Consider the following 16,504-nt stretch of genomic DNA (forward strand, 5'->3'; position numbering starts at 1 on the left):
TTAGAGTGGAAATATATATGACTATGCACTTAAGTGTGAGTGAACAGTATAATTGTGTAATGTGATCTGTAGTGAGAGTAGTTAGCAGGTGGAAGAGAGTCTGGAGAGAAGAGGAATGAAAGGAGAGGGAAAGCTCAGGTTGAGGGGTTTGGAGACAAAGTTCGGTTGAGATTGACATGTGCAGAGGAGGGAAAGTGGACACGCTGAACAAGGAGCTCCAGGCACCTCAGAGAGGAGGTGGTGGCAACCTCTAAAGGGACCAGCCGAAAGAAGAAGTCTATTTTTCTCTCATTTCTGGCCATCTGAATCTTTTCTCTTCTCGAGGAAATTATGTCCCTTGTTTAAAAACTGATTAGAAAGCCTGGAAATACTTTTGTCACAATCCTTGTGATTCTCCTTTGGGAAAAGGCTAAAAGGACTCAGGTGGAAAGGTTAAACTCAACCTGTGACCCTATGGCTCAGGGAAAATAAAAAGGTGTGTCTGGCCAGCTGCTGACCTGTTTGCCCGTTGATGGTGTTTCCAACGATCAATTTGCCTGTGAAGCAAACTGAAGGAAATGGGGCTTGAGTATTTTTCCTTCATCAGAACACCTGCTGACATAGTTTAAATGTAAGGAAGAGATACCTGTTCACCTGCTGTTTATATCCTCACAGCACAACTGAATTAAGGAGCTAAAGTAAAAGCTATCAGTATGTAGAAAAATTATTCATTTAGCTTCCATAATGTCATTATAATAAAATGTAAATACATCTGGAAGATTTCCTGTGAACTTTAACCTCTCTCTTTCTAGCAGAGATACCTGCAGCATGCAATCATTTACAATCTTCAGTTAATAATTACTTTTTAGATTTAGGTCATTAATACAAAAAAAATTATCAGTAGACGAGACTTAGATTTAGAGACTTTATTTGCCATTTCTGACACAGATTACAGTTCAGTTTTTTCAGTTGATCATGTAAATAGTCTTGTTTGTACAGTAGCAGTGGCATGAAAATAAATATACATAAAAAAAATACAAAACAGAAACTTAACGCTTCCAAATATGGAAGAAAATGATCTAGAGCTGTGTGCTGCCTTGTTTTTTAGTATGATTATTTTCAGCAGGCTTTAAAATTCTTTTCTGGGGATGCAGAAACCTGAAATATGGAGATTTTAAAAAATGGAGTAAAGATATCATGAGTAATCCGTGCTCAGGTGAAAAGCCTCTCTTAATAATGACTATCAGAGCATAAAGTTGCCTTACACTTTTGATAAAAAGAGATAAAATATTTAATTATTTCAGTGTTAACAATATTTTATTGCACTTTCCAGAACCATCTTACGCAGGAGGCCCGAGGCTCAACAACGCCAGTGCCTACTCCACCCAGCGGGTTCCTCACCGAGTTCATTAAGCTTTTTTCTTTTAATGATATCTTTCTAGAAAAAGGAACCAACAGGTTTAGGGGGAAGAGATATGTAGATACATTATACACGGATCAGGCCGCCTTGGACAGGCACAAGACATTCACAGTTCTTCTCTACATGATGCATAAATACACAGACATTTGTGATCATAGACTCTACAGTTTGTCTGGAGTGTTTGCAATAAAACAGCAATCACTTTTAAGTTAAAATAAGATTGATATACAGTATCCATGTGCTATCATTGATGTGGGGCTGTTATTGCTGGTTGAACTCTTCCTTAGTCCTTTGTAAAGTTTGCAAACAGCAGATATAAACTAATGTAGTCGCTAGATGAAGATGACAAGGAAGTGAAAACCCAAAAATAAATTATATTGCTTTGGATGAAATAAATCTACTTGGATATTTTGATACACTAATCGACATTTAGAAATTATTCATAATCTAGTAAACAGTGAATGTTTGTGGTTAATAAAATATATGTAACTTCTTTTCTTTTTCTACACAGTACAATAAAAGTTCAGTTCATGAGGACAAACGGGTCAAAAATAAAGTCTTAATGAGTCTGTTTGGTCCAAGAAGTACTAGCAGGTGCGTAATATCGAGATACTGTCGTTTCTTTTTTTTGTTCAGAGCAGAGATATGAAGCTAAATAAGAGATATACAGCTGTCTAATCCAAAGTTTCTGATGCTTCAAGCAAAATAAGCTTTACTTTTCGTGACCCTTGTTTCCTCGAGTGCAATTGAGCATTCACATGAAGACAAAACACAGTGTGAACATTAAGAAAAACGCAGAGCTTGGACATATGTAGAAATGAAATGAAGGCATCACCTTTAAACGGCTAGCGTTCTCGTCAAAAGTCCAAACAAAAGAAACTGCCTCGATGTTTTTGCTTTTTCCGATAAAGCTGGCTCTGCTGTTGTCGTCCGAACTGCCTTTTGAACTTCAGGCACTTCTCTTCATGTCACTTCACCGGAGCCATCAGAGATGTTTTAGGGCCATGACGTGCATCCATACATGGCACATATGTATTGCAGTTTGATGCCCTACAGACAGGCAGAAGTCTGTAGGGCCAGCTGTGTTGTAACATGAGAGTCCTCCATCTGTACACTGGTCATGCACAAGCTAACTCAAGATCTGACCCTCATCCCTCAGTGTTCTTGTCAGTTAGATCCTCTTATAACGTCCTCCTAGACAAGCCGCTCCAGTTTGGTCCATGTGTCAAAGCAACACAGTCTGGCGCTTTTGTCCTGTTTCCTGCTCATTCTCAGGACAGACAGGAAGAAATGTTGGCGATCACATGAAGGAGTGTTCGGCTGGAGGCCCGTAAGAGAAGCCAGGAAAGGCTCCGGCTGCTTCCTTGACGCTGCTGGTCACAGTCAGCGTGTCTGTGCAAAGAGAGGAGGACACTGGCAGGTGGGTGAACTCAGGGTCAAAGTGTCGCAGGTCCGTGGGACCAGACTGTAACACAAAGATGGGGAAGACATTAGAAAAATTGCATGTATAATAATGAATTTGCCACTGATATCAGGGTGTTTCATAGCATAAGCACAATGTCCACATTCACTAGATGTATGACTTTCCTTCTATTTCTGACTATTCCATTAACAAAAAGGCTTTGGATTTCCAGCAGATGTCAATAAAGCAGACGCAGTAATATTGTAAATATTGTGTAACTGTTCTTTTTAATGCTTTTGTACAGTTATGGTTAAAGCCGCTCATGCACTTCCAATTAATATTGCATTAATGTAGTTCGCTATAATCGTGAAGTGAAACATGAAAGTGATACTGTGATAGCCTTGTTCTGGGACAACACATCATTCTGATTAAATTATAATGAGTAATACATACCACTGATGGAACAAATGGAGGTGTGATCTTCTTGGCCATCAGGTCCTCCCAGTTGATTGGAGAGAAGAACGAATGGTACTTCAGTTCAAGCTGAAGGAAAAAAGAGAAACTGGATGAGCACAGTGATGGAAAACAAGTGTCACAATCTGTTACAGTCCTGTATGTTAGCCATTCCCAGACTTGAGAGGTCTGTGGCACATTTCAATATGTGAAAATCCTTTTTGGACCACCCAAAACTTTAATAACAGCTTCGATCATCACGCAAGCCTAAGATCAAGTATTTCCTTGTTTTGTGCTTGATTTTGGACGAGTTCGGGTTCAAAAGTAGGTCAGAAAATGAGGAATGATTGTGTAATTATATCAGTTCCAACCCTTTCTTTTGACTTGTTCTATTTCTTTCAAAAATGCAAACCCTTAACTGCAACTTTATACTAAATTATACTGTTGAAGATTAATGTTTTTAATTTACAGCAGGTGACTTCTTGCAGCCCAGTTGCAGTACTTGCAAAGGCCACTAGGGGACTGCAACCCACAGTCTGAGAATCAGGGCTCTATGTGATGTGTGCACTTACAAAGTCATCCTTTCCTCCCAGCCTCTTGGTGCGGTCCTTCTGCAAAAGCCCCTCGAGCAGGTCCCTGCCTGCATTCGACACGTTGGGCTTGAGCACCGGAGCCTTGTGCAGGATGTTACTGTACATCTCAGCCGTGTTGCGACTGTAGAATGGAGGCTGTTTCAAAAAAAAGAAAGGAGTTGTGTTAATCTTGTATAAACAATCAGGAGATCTAAAAAGGCATAAAGTCACCGGTTTCCACTTACAAGTCCATAGAGCATTTCATAGAGCACCGATCCCAGGCACCACCAGTCGACAGTGCGGTCATACGCCTGCTTCTGGAGAACCTCAGGAGCCAAATACTGAGAAAAAAAACAGAGAAAAGTTCAATGCAAGTCCAACATTATTCCTCAGAAGTCGTACTGAGGTCATACTAATGATGAACAAATGTCTAAAGATGTATCTTTTACCTCAGGCGTCCCACAGAAGGTTGTCGTGGTACCGTTGGGCTCAAGGCCTTCTTTGCAGAGGCCAAAGTCTGTTAGGACAATGTGTCCCTGTGAGTCTAGCAGGATGTTCTCTGGCTTCAGGTCCCTGTCAAAAACAAGACAAAGAAATGTTTACTCTAAATGCATCAGGGCACAGGTTTACAGATGTCCACTAGGGGGAGCTGTGGCATCACTCTTTACCTGTACACTATGTGCAGAGAGTGGAGGTAGCCAAGTGCACTTGCAATTTCAGCAGCGTAGAACCTGGCTCTGGGCTCCAGGAAGATTCTCTCTCTCTGGAGATGGTAGAACAGCTGGAGTAGAAAAAAGCAAACATCTGTCAGCATCTGTTTCAAACAAGGTTATATATTCTGTCCTCATTCTGCCGTACTGTGGCTTACCTCTCCACCGTTGACGTAGTCCAGCACAAAGTACAGCTTGTCAGTAGTCTGGAAGGAGTAGTGCAGCCCCACCAGGAAGGGATGCTTGATGTTCTTCATCAGCACACTGCGCTCAGCCATGATATGCTTTTGCTGGAGGAGAGAAGATGGATTATAACATGCCGTTTTCATTGCATTTCACATTACCAGCCGAGAGAAAATAGATAGAGGAGGGGTCCTACCTCTTTCTTCTTCAGGATGATTTTCTTCTGTAACACTTTGACAGCGTAGTACTTGGTGGTCTCCTTGTGCCGAGCCAGTAAAACCTGTTTGCCATCAAACATTTGCATTAGTAATGTAGTCGCAGAGATGACCTATATGTGTGGAGGAGAGCAGTTACATAAAAGGCTGCACGCAAGGACAGACTCACCTTTCCAAAGCTGCCTTTTCCAATGATTCTAAGGTAGTCAAAATCACAGGGTTTGATCCTAAAGAAGAGAAAAAGATAGAAAATTTCATTTATAATTTGTTCTCATTTATGTTTGTCAAAATTGTGGCATAGAGATTTCTTTGAAGTATACTTACTGAGTGTCCTCAGCCAGTGAACTTTGAGAATTTAGGCACATCTGAAAGATACAACACGGGGAAGATCACAACAGTGCCACATTTTACAGATAAAATGAGTCAGACTGTGATGAAAGTAAATAGTTTCTGCTTACATCACTATCAGGAAGTTCATTTTCGACCTCCTCATTCTGATTCTCATCAATCTTCAGGAAGTTGTTAACTTCGACACTGAAAACAGAGAGACAAAGACTCATTCATACGGAGGATTCTGACTTCACCTGGTTTTTATTCAGCACAGATGATTGGATTTGAGATTTCTTAAGAGGTTTCTGAAACTGAGAAGCTGAATGGATGTCCTCTGCGTGGGTGCGACTCCAATGACTGTCTGAAACTTCCAGACAGGTCAAGTTCACCAAGGCTTGTCAAAGCTCAACCTGTCTGAGAAAACCTTAAGCTACTGATCCGCAACGACAGGGTTCAGCCTGCTCTGCAGGACTCAGGGGTCCAGCTCAGATGCCCTCCTGGAGCATCTGGAGAGGTCAGATGCAACACCTGGGGTTTTTTTTTGTCTTTTTCCCACCCCACCCCACTCTGACCTGTGTCACGGGCCAAGCCATGTATCATGTAATAATTGAATTACAGGTTTATCCTTGTCAAGGGAACACAGGGGATTTGCTTGAGAGGTGATTATGCAGTGGTGAGATTGTTAGCAAGCCTGTCATGAAAGAACTATTCTTAACTTGGCTTCTTGGACCCAGATTATGCTTTTAACAGAATGTCCTGCTAAACCCAGGTGGCTGATTGGATTGGTCGGGACCTGTGCGCACTAATCACGAATGGGATAGCAGTTAGAAATAAACACTAGAAGCTGAAATCCAGGAAGTAACTGGAGCCAAGAGAGATGTTCTTTGTGCCCTCACTTAAAGGTCAATTTTCAAAACCAAAAGCTTACACTTCCAACCATCTCTATTTGTTTATTTTATTTTAAAATGTGAATACTCACTGTTGGCAGATATGTGGAGTAGACACCAGCTTCTGGATGAAGTCATTCAGACCCATTTTTCTCTCCTTGATGAAAGCTGCAGAAAAAGAGGGAACCCCTTTATGTTAGTATGATCCAATCGTGAATCGTGATCCAAACAATTCTCTCTCATTAGAGAGAAAAAAAAAATCTGTGTTTGAGTCCTAATCCGCAATTTGTGAGTTTTAAATATCGCATTTCCAGTGTAGGCTTGCGTGTAGTGTGTATAGACCTCTTATGTTGCGGGCTTATAGGTTATGCAACCACTTGGGTCATTCATTCAGATACCAACAGTGGCGGCCAACAAAGCATTTTCCATCACAAATCCTTATTACAACACAAATAACCCGATTTGACATATTTATTCAGATTTCCATACCGCTTTCGCTTATGTCCAGGTTTGAATTTTCCAACATTTAAATGCAGAACAAAATAAATAAAAAACAATCTTTTCAATTAATTAATTTACATCTGATTTTTATTACTAAAAATAATTTAAAAGACAGGCGTAATTTGTTGTAATTTACAGCTTAATTTAGTGATGGATATTTGGGTAGCGTTGTAAAAACAAGTGTCATTTTTTAGGCTCACCAGTGAGAACAGCTACAATTCCCCTCATTTTGCAGTAAGTTAGATCACATCCAGCTTCAGTCACGGCCATGTTCAGCGATAAATAAATATCCAAAAGTTTAAAAATATGAAGCAAAAAGATGCAGTGATATTTCCTCTGTGGTCCTGGTCCTCTAACCGTTAGCTACCGTTGGTTTTTTATGTGGCATCAAACGCGCAGACTGAACTCCAATCGTCCGCGCTCCGCTCTGAACTGCCGCTGCTCGAGCCAGCCAATGTAGCTTATAGGGGGACCACGTGGTATCAGGAGGTGACGCCCCGTTTTCGTCACCGTCGTCTCCACGGCAACAGTCTCGTGACGTCACGGGATTCCGCTGCAGCCATATTCTGCCTGCAGGAGGCGAGGTGGGGGGAATGACGAGAGAGCCCACCGCATAGGAGGAGGAGGAAGAGGAGGAGGTGGGTGAAAGCACCCCCTACCACACTCCCACCACCAGCACCTCCTCCTCCAACCCCCCCTCCTTATTTTCTCTCAATGGAAAATCTCCAAACTGGCTGTTAGCACCACAGGCACAAAAGGGATTATCGCCAGTTATTATGGAGAAGGAGAAGGAGAGGAAGAAGTGCAATCCCAGGAATGGTCTTGTGAAATCATGTGGCAGCAGCTCCCGTTTTCCCCCTGCTGCAACGCTTTCATCTTCTGAGGGTATGCAGAAATGTATGTCACGACTGCTGCATTTCACCCTCAGCCTGCAACAGCTGCAGTGCGTGATCCCAATAACCAACAAAAAGGTGATGAAGCCATAAAGTGCACAGGGGAAAAAAGAAGGAAAAATACTGCATGGCTGCAGACAGTCTTCTATTTAAAGCAAAGAAGTTTCCAGAAATCTCCCTGCTTCTCTCATTCTAAGTAATTCACTCCAAGTAAAAAGTGTAGCCCACGACCTTGCTCACGGCACACACACAAGGTTGGAGTTATGAAGGTGACTTTGCACGATAATTATATAAATTCAGAGAAATAACATTTGACATCATGATCATCTGAGCTTAAGCAGTGATGGGTCCAGCTATCACAGATGTGGTCCACTAACCCTGTTATATAATTACATAACCGTGCCATAATGCAGATGGGTATACACGGCCCAGCAAGGAAGGTGAGTGCATGCAAATTTTCCAGGAAGTGTTGACATTAATAGGTATCTGCTGATTGAAAGTGTCATTTAATCTCTCACTGAGTGATAGCAATGATGTTGCAATGCAAAACAGCATGTATTCAGTGGCAGCAGGGCTTATGTTTGCAAAGCTGCACCTGAATGAGACTTCCAGAACAATGTCCTTTGGTCAGACAAGATCAAAGTGGAGATGTAAGGCACTAATGCACAGCACCATATTTGGTGAAAACAAAACACCTCATACAAGCTGTGGAGTATGGCGGTGGAGAGGTGATGATTTGGGCTTGTTTTAAAGCCACAGGACTTGGGAACCTTCCAGTCATCCAGTTGACCACAAACTCCTTGGAATACCAAAGTATTCTTGAGGCCATCTGTCTGTCAGTTGAAACACGGATGAAATTGGATCATGCAACTGGAGAAAATCAAAACAAAATTAGTGAAAAAGAAAAGACTTAACGTGATGCAATGATCCCGTCAAAGTCCAGACCTTAATCTGACTGAAGTGCTGCAGTGGGAGCTGTGCATAAATGAATGCCTGCAGACCTCAATGAGCTGAAGTAGAGTGGGCTAAAATTCCTCCACAACAACGTGAGAGACTGATAAAGTCATACAGAAAAATGCAAATGTGCACTGTAGCTCCGGGCTTTGAATGGAAATGCATAGCTGAGGCGGGCATTAAACGTTGTTGTTTTTAACCTGCCACTGCAAAGTCTGTGTGACGTCCGATTCCACCCACGTGAGAGTAAAAAGCGTAATTGTGCAGTGAATTCACAGTATGTGAGTGGGTGTAATGTGTGCAGGAAGCCCCTAACTAAACCGCACTGAGTATTTTCAGTACTGCGAACGTGTCTCATGAGGCCATCTCCTGTTGTATTGGTGTGTAAAAATGACTTTACTTCTACTTGAGTGACATTTCCAACGTGAGGAGTAGTTTACACTCTGGTACTGATTAACACCACGAGATGTAAGTCGTCATCGATGGTAGTCAAGCATATGAACCTTGGATCCAATCAGAATATAATTCGTGGCTTTTGAACTAATCATTGCTGTTAACACCAAAAACATCCCTTTCTCTTACCAAATGAAATAACCCTGAGATGTGTTAGCTCTCACAGGTTAATCTGCAAATTAGTATTTATTAGAAAATACTGATTAAATATCCTTTTTCAATTTCCTGCAGTCCAAGTGGACCACTTGGTTTTTTTTATTATCAAAAAAATAACAACCTAAACCATCAAGCTTTCAGTTTTGAACAGTAAATATTGAGCATATTCACAGAAAATTGACTAAAACTATGATTTTATGATCAGAATTTAAAATTTTCCTTTGATTAACTGTTCACTTTATAGGCTGCTGACTTGTACTTCACTTTAAGACTAAGCGCTTACTTCCCCTCAGCTGTGATAAACATCTGTTTCGGTAAGATTAGGATTCATTCAGCTGAGATGTGTCAGTGGGAAACTCCTCTGTTTTTGTCCCTTTTGACAATGTGACAGTCATGCATCATTTAAAGGAAGTGAGACTCCTCAGGACCAGTTCATGTATTAAGAGAAAAGGGAAGTGGGGTGCTTTATTTGAAGGGGCCCAAACAGAAAGTAGCTCAGAGCCAGCTGGCAGTATGACAGATCAAACCCTGGATGGCTACCGAAGCAAACACACACAGCTCAGCTTCGGTTCTGTTTACACACAGAAACACAGTGGATCTGATTACGGGACACCAACACCTCTCCCTGGCTTGGAATGATGGGGTTCCCCTCCCCTCGTGTAGACTTTCTGTGAATTATTCAAGTATATTATTTCATCATCGCTCTGCAAGGATTCGTATGACCGAGTTTCTTTCTGTCTCTCCACCGGCGTTACCTTCTGTCACATGACAGATTAATCAGGTTTTATTTAGCACTTTCACACAGGCTGCCCTGCTTTCCATCACTCTGTCCAATCGTGTGATTGATGCTGAGCAGACAGGCAAAATTTCCACTCGCTGACAAGCAGTCGTGTGAGGCACCTGCCAGCCGTTCCACTAAAAGGCTTTCCAGCTCTCACGGGGTGGCATCGACGATAACTTCCCAGCCTCAGCGTGGTACTGCTTTTGTCAAATTGGCTTGTGCGCTGCATCAAACACCTGCCCCAGTTTGAGCCTCACATGAGACAAAATGAAACCAGATCTTTAGGGTAGAGGCCGAGTAGTAACTAAAACTCATTTAAAGGTACTCGAACGAAGGTAACTAAATAAAATATGACTTTGAGCATAACCTTTTTGAACTCTATTCTTAGTGCTTCGCAAAGAGATAAAAGGTGTAATTTCTTAAAGGTGCTGCATGTCAGAAAGTTATTTTGAGTGATATAACCATTCAGGCCCGTATCTGGTGTGGTGATCCTCTGTGTCATTCAGCTGACTTTCCAGAGATCAGGGCTGGAAGGTTAATTGAGTTTTTATTTAATTTGATGATTTTCACTTCCAGAAAACCTCAAATAATGGAGGTAATTCACCGGAACGTCATATGCTCCTTTTCCAGTCATAAGTCTGCAAAATCCTTCCTGCCCCACAAATCTGTATGTTCTCATTCCCAGCCCAACCCTCCCTCTCTCTCACTTTGTCACTCTCTCTTATTGGCACCTGCCTGACCTATGAGCCACCATCGATCCTCGGTGAGGCCTAGGTTGGTGCTGGCCATCCACCTGCCATCTTCTATCAAAAAATGTTGTCTAATTGTCTTTGAGTTTGTGGTCCTTGCTGATGAAAAGATGAATATTCTTTTGTATTTTCTTAGTTTTTTTCTCATATTGTAAACAGTGTTGCACTTTTGCCCCGCCTCTAAAAGCTCATAATCACTCTTTAGTTTAGTTGCAGCCAAGAAGACTAAAAGAGAGCCTTCAGTCAATAAGATCATGAGGAATGAAAACTCAAGCTTTCTGTAGCTGAAGGCTTATAATGGTTGCCTTTGTCTCCGGATTGCTCAAGCGCTCTCATCCAGTGCACTTGCAGAGGCTATCATACAGGTCACACAAGACACAAAGTTTGGTGTTGCCAAGGAGACCTATTCACCTCCATCTATAGACTTCCCATGTTGATAGTCGGTCAGCAGGGACGGGCTATTGTTCTTGCAAAATGGATTTTGCAGTCAAAAACCCTCCTTAGAACTAAGAAGTCATTGTTGAGTTCCTTAAATGCATGAAAAGACTTTAAAGTTCATATCCAATTGTGTTGAATAATCCAGATCACAGTATTTTAGCTTGTGCTGAGGTCTCAAAATAAAGCTCTTGCAAACAGCTTCTGTAAAGTTATATATATTCAGATTAAACATCTCAGAACATCAAAGGAAGTGTGAGTATCGGTGAGTTCAGGGGACACATTTAGTCCAGTTATTTCAGAAATAAGAGCAGGACTGTAAGAACTGAAGTCGAACAAAGCTAAAAAGCTGGAAATATGACATTAGATGAGAGTTTCAGGGAGTTTCATGGATAAAGGAGAAACTGTGTGTAGTTTTCTGTATCCTGACAGATGAGTAGTTAAAATAGTCAAAAAGGAAGTGAACCCGAGACAGGCTTGGAGTTCGAGACGCTAATAGAACAAAGGGTAACTCAGAAAGTCCTTGTTTCACTCTTACAGTTACATCTGACTGACAATTCAAGACCTCAGAGCTTCTAAACTATGTAAATATTTGTGAATATCGTGTCATTTAAAGAAATTTAAACCATCACAAAACATGGGATATTTTCCATCCACATGTTTGCAGTAGTCTCCAAGGACTCTGCCTTTTAAACAGCTAAATTTAAAGTTATTATTGTGTCAATGCAAGATAAAATGTAAATATAATTATGACCCACTGAGTTAACATACTTGTGTTGAATAAAAATTGCAGTACATTTAAGCCTCTACATTGGAAACATTTTTCTGTTTTGAATATATCTCTGAATTTTTGAAATGTTGTACGAGCCAAACAAGCAAACAAACATCAATCAGTCCAGAAAATCATTAAAAATATATTTCAGTGCTTCAAATATAATAGTAAGGTTCAACCTGGACTCTCGGCTGGCTGCTTACTACCAGAGTAGTGGGTAGGAAGCAGCAGAAGGTGGATGAATGAGTCATAGAGGCAAACAGGTCCTTGGTGACCACCCATAGCGCTGGCAGGAAGGCTAATGAGGATGGAGAACCCAAATTACAATCGCTGACCAGCTCTGAGGAGCAATCATGGCCTTGTGTTATTCACACCCACGCAGTCATGGCAGCCTTGGCACTCAGTTGAAAACAGATCTCTGCTAAAATCTCTTCTCTCCTCCTCCAGTTCCTCTTTTCTGTGTCATCTGCATCATTCTGGCACCTAGTATTACTCACACAGAGACCCGCAGAGAGCCAGACCGGAGGTGGTGGTCGAGCCCGACTGCGTCGCAGTGCAGCCCCCGGGCCCCTGCGAGTGGGAGCAGATTTTGGCTGATAAATCTGGAGTTAGAATTACTCGCTCTTTGTTTCGCGTTTGAATTCCCGGGCAGTAGATGAGAAGTGTTTTTTATTTTTCTACCCTCCACGGGGGATTAGACAGCTGCTCATGCGCCTGCTTCATCAGTTAAAAAAGAGAAATGTTTGCTCTCTTTTGCGATGACTCAGACACACAAACTGTTCCATAATACATTACTTTAATTTGCTGCCAAGCAAGTAGGAAGATCCAGCCTATTTGGAGCTGCAAAGCCTCTATTAATTTCCATAATGTGACTGCGGTTATTGCTGTAATTACTATAATGATAGCAGAAAGACTTTTTTCATTATGTTCTCTCTTCTAACATGTGTTTTCTCACATGTTAGAAACTCAATTTAGAAAGAAAAAAAGGAAGCAGACAGAAATAAAGACCCAGGAGCCATTTTCATTCAGACCACCAGACTGTCATTCACTAACTACAGCATCTGTGTGAGCCAAACATCATGAATCAGTGGCTGGTGGTGACTTCCGTTACTGTACGCAGTTCCCTTTTCTCTGTTTTTGCCCTGGATCATAATAATATGAAACATATTTCATATAAAAAGCAGCCACGTTTCTAAAGAAGCTCTCAGCTCAGTTTGGCCAGTGAAGGGTAACGTCTCTAGGATACCCCAGAAACAAATAAAGCTTACTCACTGCCGTGGTATTCATTTGATCCAGTTTATGATCAGTGGTTTATGGCTTTGTAAGTCTACTCATGAGGTCAGTTATTCATTTGGAAGATATCTAGTGGAAATCAATCGAATCTTCGATGAAACCAAAGCAATTAATTAAGTGAGTGAAGTGATTTAGATGGTGACGTTGGTCAGCGTCAGGCATTTGAAATGGTGCCAAGACATGGATAATCTGAAAACAGTGTCTGTGTGACTGCATATGTTTGCTTTACAAATTTACTGAGCAGCTGACATTAAAGGACTTTCCAGATGAACTTGCATGTAGGCAAACTAAAGCTTGATTGGTTTTATTTATTCAACAGAACAATTTTCAGTTACCTAAGAGCTTCTTTAAGATCAATCCAGTCTGCTCTAAGCCTCCTAAAGATGCCTTTATATCAAACAAATTCTCACTGAGATGATCGAAACCACAAAGAGGGAAGTAAAAATTAGTGGCAGGCTGTACAATACTTATTTTTTTTACCAAAATACCAAACAGAGTTGTTCCGTATGTTAAAAAGATTTTCAGATTAACCATCAGGCAACGACAAAGCAGGTTGGATGAGTTTAGGGAACACAGTGCTGTCATTAAAGAGATAAGAGCAGGACCGTCTAAGTCTTTAGACGACTGATCTTAGCTGAAAGTTGGAAATTAAATTACACTGACATTAGATGAGAGCTTCAGGGAGTTTTATGGATGCAGGTAAAACCAGATGGTTTTCAATTATGTGACAGCTAAAGACTGATCCAATTACCTGCTCTAACTCTGCTAAAGATGCCTGTAAATCAAGCAAATTCTCACAGAGCCGATCTAAAGCACACCGAGGGAAGTAAAATTTAGTGTCTGGCTTTGAAAATGGTTTTCAAAACACTATTAAATAGTTTGCACCCCGCTGCTTTAAAATGCCGTTTGAAGTAGTGAGAATAGCATTATTCTAATATGTGACCCCTTCACTGTGTCCAAACAGCAAGCCTTTCTGAAGACGATGACAAAGTCATAGAGAGCCCAGTAGTAACTGGTTGTGTTTCTGCGACTAAAGAAACTGTGTGCCGTGACACAATGACACACTGCACTACAACTCAAAGCTGACTGTCTGACCCCACGAGATAAATTATGCTGGACGATCGTTTGAATGTTTAAGAAAACAACGAGCATCCTCCTGGTCACACTCCTGACCCGTTACACCTTCTTCTCCCTCTGGATTGGACCCTGTGGATTCTTTTATTGAAAACTCAAGGTTGTAGTCTGATTCTCAGCTCTGAGAGAGTTTCAATCTCTTATAGGGACCATTTTTGGTCACATCTGGAACATCCAGGTTTTATAACAATGGAAGCTTTGAGAAAATATCTGTATTGAATATTCTGTCCTGCTAGGTTCTTTCCAGATGTAACAAATGGTGCCTAACAGCAGCTTTGAAGCACACCTGTTAACACAATACATCTCATTTGTTTAGCTTGAACACAAACCAAAGGGGGATTTCCTGGACTGTGTATTTTTTTATGATAGTGATGTCATAGTCATAAATTTCATGTCTCTTGTCTTCATGTTGTTGCAGATAAAAAACAAGTTGAGGTTTTCTGTATGATGTGAGATCATAACTTACATTTTTATAGTTTGCTTTTGCGTTGATTAAACAGAGAAATGTAGTGTGTTATTGAGGGAGCTTTAGAGGCGCTTACAGGCAGATTTTATTACCTTTTGCCAGAGGCCTTCTGTCTCCTCTTTTTCTAGTCTTTATGCCAAACTAAACTAACCATCTGCCGCTTGCAGCTTCTTACATTACATCCAACTCTTAGGGGAAAAAAAGGGTCTATTTTCTTATCCCTTTAAGGTTTAATAACTGTGTGGGCCCCAAACTGTTTTTCAGGCTATCACAAAACACCTGAATCATCTGATCCTTGGTCCGAGTTACAAAACCAAGGCCCAGCAGCAGCTTTTATCCTCTCAGGTGACAAATGAGATGAGATGTACGGCTGTTGCAGAGAGAAGGTGAGAGACTCTGATGTGGGCATCGTGAAAATAAACCAGATAATGTGCGAAGTTATACAGAAGAGTGCTATACAGTGTCTTTGAATTGTTCATCTAATATCTTATGTAACTAGAGACCGTGACGTCAAAGCACTCCGAGGGAATGATAAAGGAGCAGAGATACGACGACTTAATAAGGAGTCAAAAAAGATAGAACGGTGATTGAAAAAGCAGGGAGGATAGTATTTAGATGACTGAGCTGTAAAAGTTGCTTGTCTCATGGTGCATCCCCCCCTCTCTCTGCTGTGCTGCTGAGAGACTGCACATTTTTCCCCAGATACTCTGAGACAGTGAATTAAAGGAGCACCTACCTATGAAGGATTTCTTGCCGGTCTTCATGTCCTCCTAAGTGTTTGATTAGATGTGATATCAGGAGAGAGTCTCTGATGAATGGCTGTCTGTCTGCTGCAGAGCGCCCAGGTGATTGAGAGAGATGCAGTGCTCCTGTAAATATTCCTCCCTCTCCGTATCTGTCTACTTGTCAACGGCTCCCACTGCAGCTGTGCTCACAAAAGTCATTGATTCACAGACAAATAACTTTCAGCGCTGCACTTCCCTCTTCTCTCTGCCTCTTGTGCTGTTTCTTCCTCTTATCGCACAGCCTGCAAACAGCTGTAACCAAAGATCTGTGACGCACCTTCCTTTCCTCTCCCTCTACACGCATCCCCAATTCTAACCTCACCTCCTCCACCCTTGGCTGTTCTTTTATCTACCTGAAGAGCATCGAACAACACAAAGGCAGGTGTCTGGTTACAGCTCCCGTGAGGACGGGAGTCCCGCCGGAGGGGAAACCAGTCTCCATGACATGGGAACCACCTGAGGAATACAGAGCGAGGACAGAGAGGGGTTTAAACTTGCTTTTAATTGGCCACCACTGCAGGAGTGATGTATTCACTCCCCATCAGCCTCCTCTGCCTCTGTCACTTACTGCCTCTCAGGATTTTGGGGGATAAAAAGACCTGGTTAGTCACACTGACAGCCATGATTGTTTTGTTAGCCTTGAGCTCTAGGTTATCATCACAAACAATGAGTGCTGTGTGGTGAGGAGTGAAGCATGTGGGGGTTGAGATACAGCAGCAACAACAGCATCACTGATGAGTAACACTGTTTCTCTGTCAGTAAAGTGCTGCGGTGAATTATGATTTGCTTTGGGAGGAGTGAGCTGCAGTCATACTGTAATAAATTTACACTCAACAAATCTCTTACTTTGGATCATTTAAGAAAGCGTTGCAGTTCAGTGAGCGTAACTGCTGCTAATTTTAAAAAACAAACAAACATCATGATAGAAATATGAGTACTAACAAACTAAAGTTGGTTTTAGCTTAAGGTGATCACATTCTG

General features: G+C 41.5%; 1 protein-coding gene across 2 annotated transcripts; it reads right to left on the reverse strand.

Moving 5' to 3' along the window:
* Positions 1 to 890: 890 nt before the first annotated feature.
* On the reverse strand, positions 891 to 15,799 carry LOC113014950 (serine/threonine-protein kinase Sgk1). 2 transcript variants are annotated; one of them, XM_026156831.1, is made up of 13 exons: positions 15,475 to 15,799; positions 6,244 to 6,319; positions 5,393 to 5,468; positions 5,259 to 5,299; positions 5,104 to 5,161; positions 4,916 to 4,999; positions 4,695 to 4,826; positions 4,495 to 4,607; positions 4,276 to 4,399; positions 4,072 to 4,167; positions 3,827 to 3,982; positions 3,255 to 3,344; positions 891 to 2,864 (listed from the first exon to the last, which is right to left on the reverse strand). In XM_026156831.1, exons 1-13 carry the CDS (start codon positions 15,500 to 15,502, stop codon positions 2,700 to 2,702), a joined length of 1,239 nt encoding a protein of 412 aa, XP_026012616.1. In that variant the 5' UTR covers positions 15,503 to 15,799; the 3' UTR covers positions 891 to 2,699. The 2 variants fall into 2 exon arrangements, with proteins under 2 accessions (XP_026012616.1, XP_026012615.1); XM_026156830.1 differs by lacking the exon at positions 15,475 to 15,799 and adding an exon at positions 6,853 to 7,109.
* Positions 15,800 to 16,504: the final 705 nt, after the last annotated feature.

This window comes from Astatotilapia calliptera, chromosome 22, assembly GCF_900246225.1.
Source record: "Astatotilapia calliptera chromosome 22, fAstCal1.2, whole genome shotgun sequence".
NCBI lineage: Eukaryota > Metazoa > Chordata > Actinopteri > Cichliformes > Cichlidae > Astatotilapia > Astatotilapia calliptera.

Excerpts from the sequence above, each read along its gene's own strand:
- LOC113014950 (XM_026156830.1), bottom strand. The coding sequence starts at position 6,922 with ATGGCCGTGACTGAAGCTGGATGTGATCTAACTTACTGCAAAATGAGG. Across the intron at positions 4,827-4,915 it reads TCATCCTGAAGAAGAAAGAG|CAAAAGCATATCATGGCTGA; the intron begins GTAGGACCCCTC and ends TCTCTCCTCCAG. Across the intron at positions 2,865-3,254 it reads CTCCATTTGTTCCATCAGTG|TCTGGTCCCACGGACCTGCG; the intron begins GTATGTATTACT and ends TTTGTGTTACAG.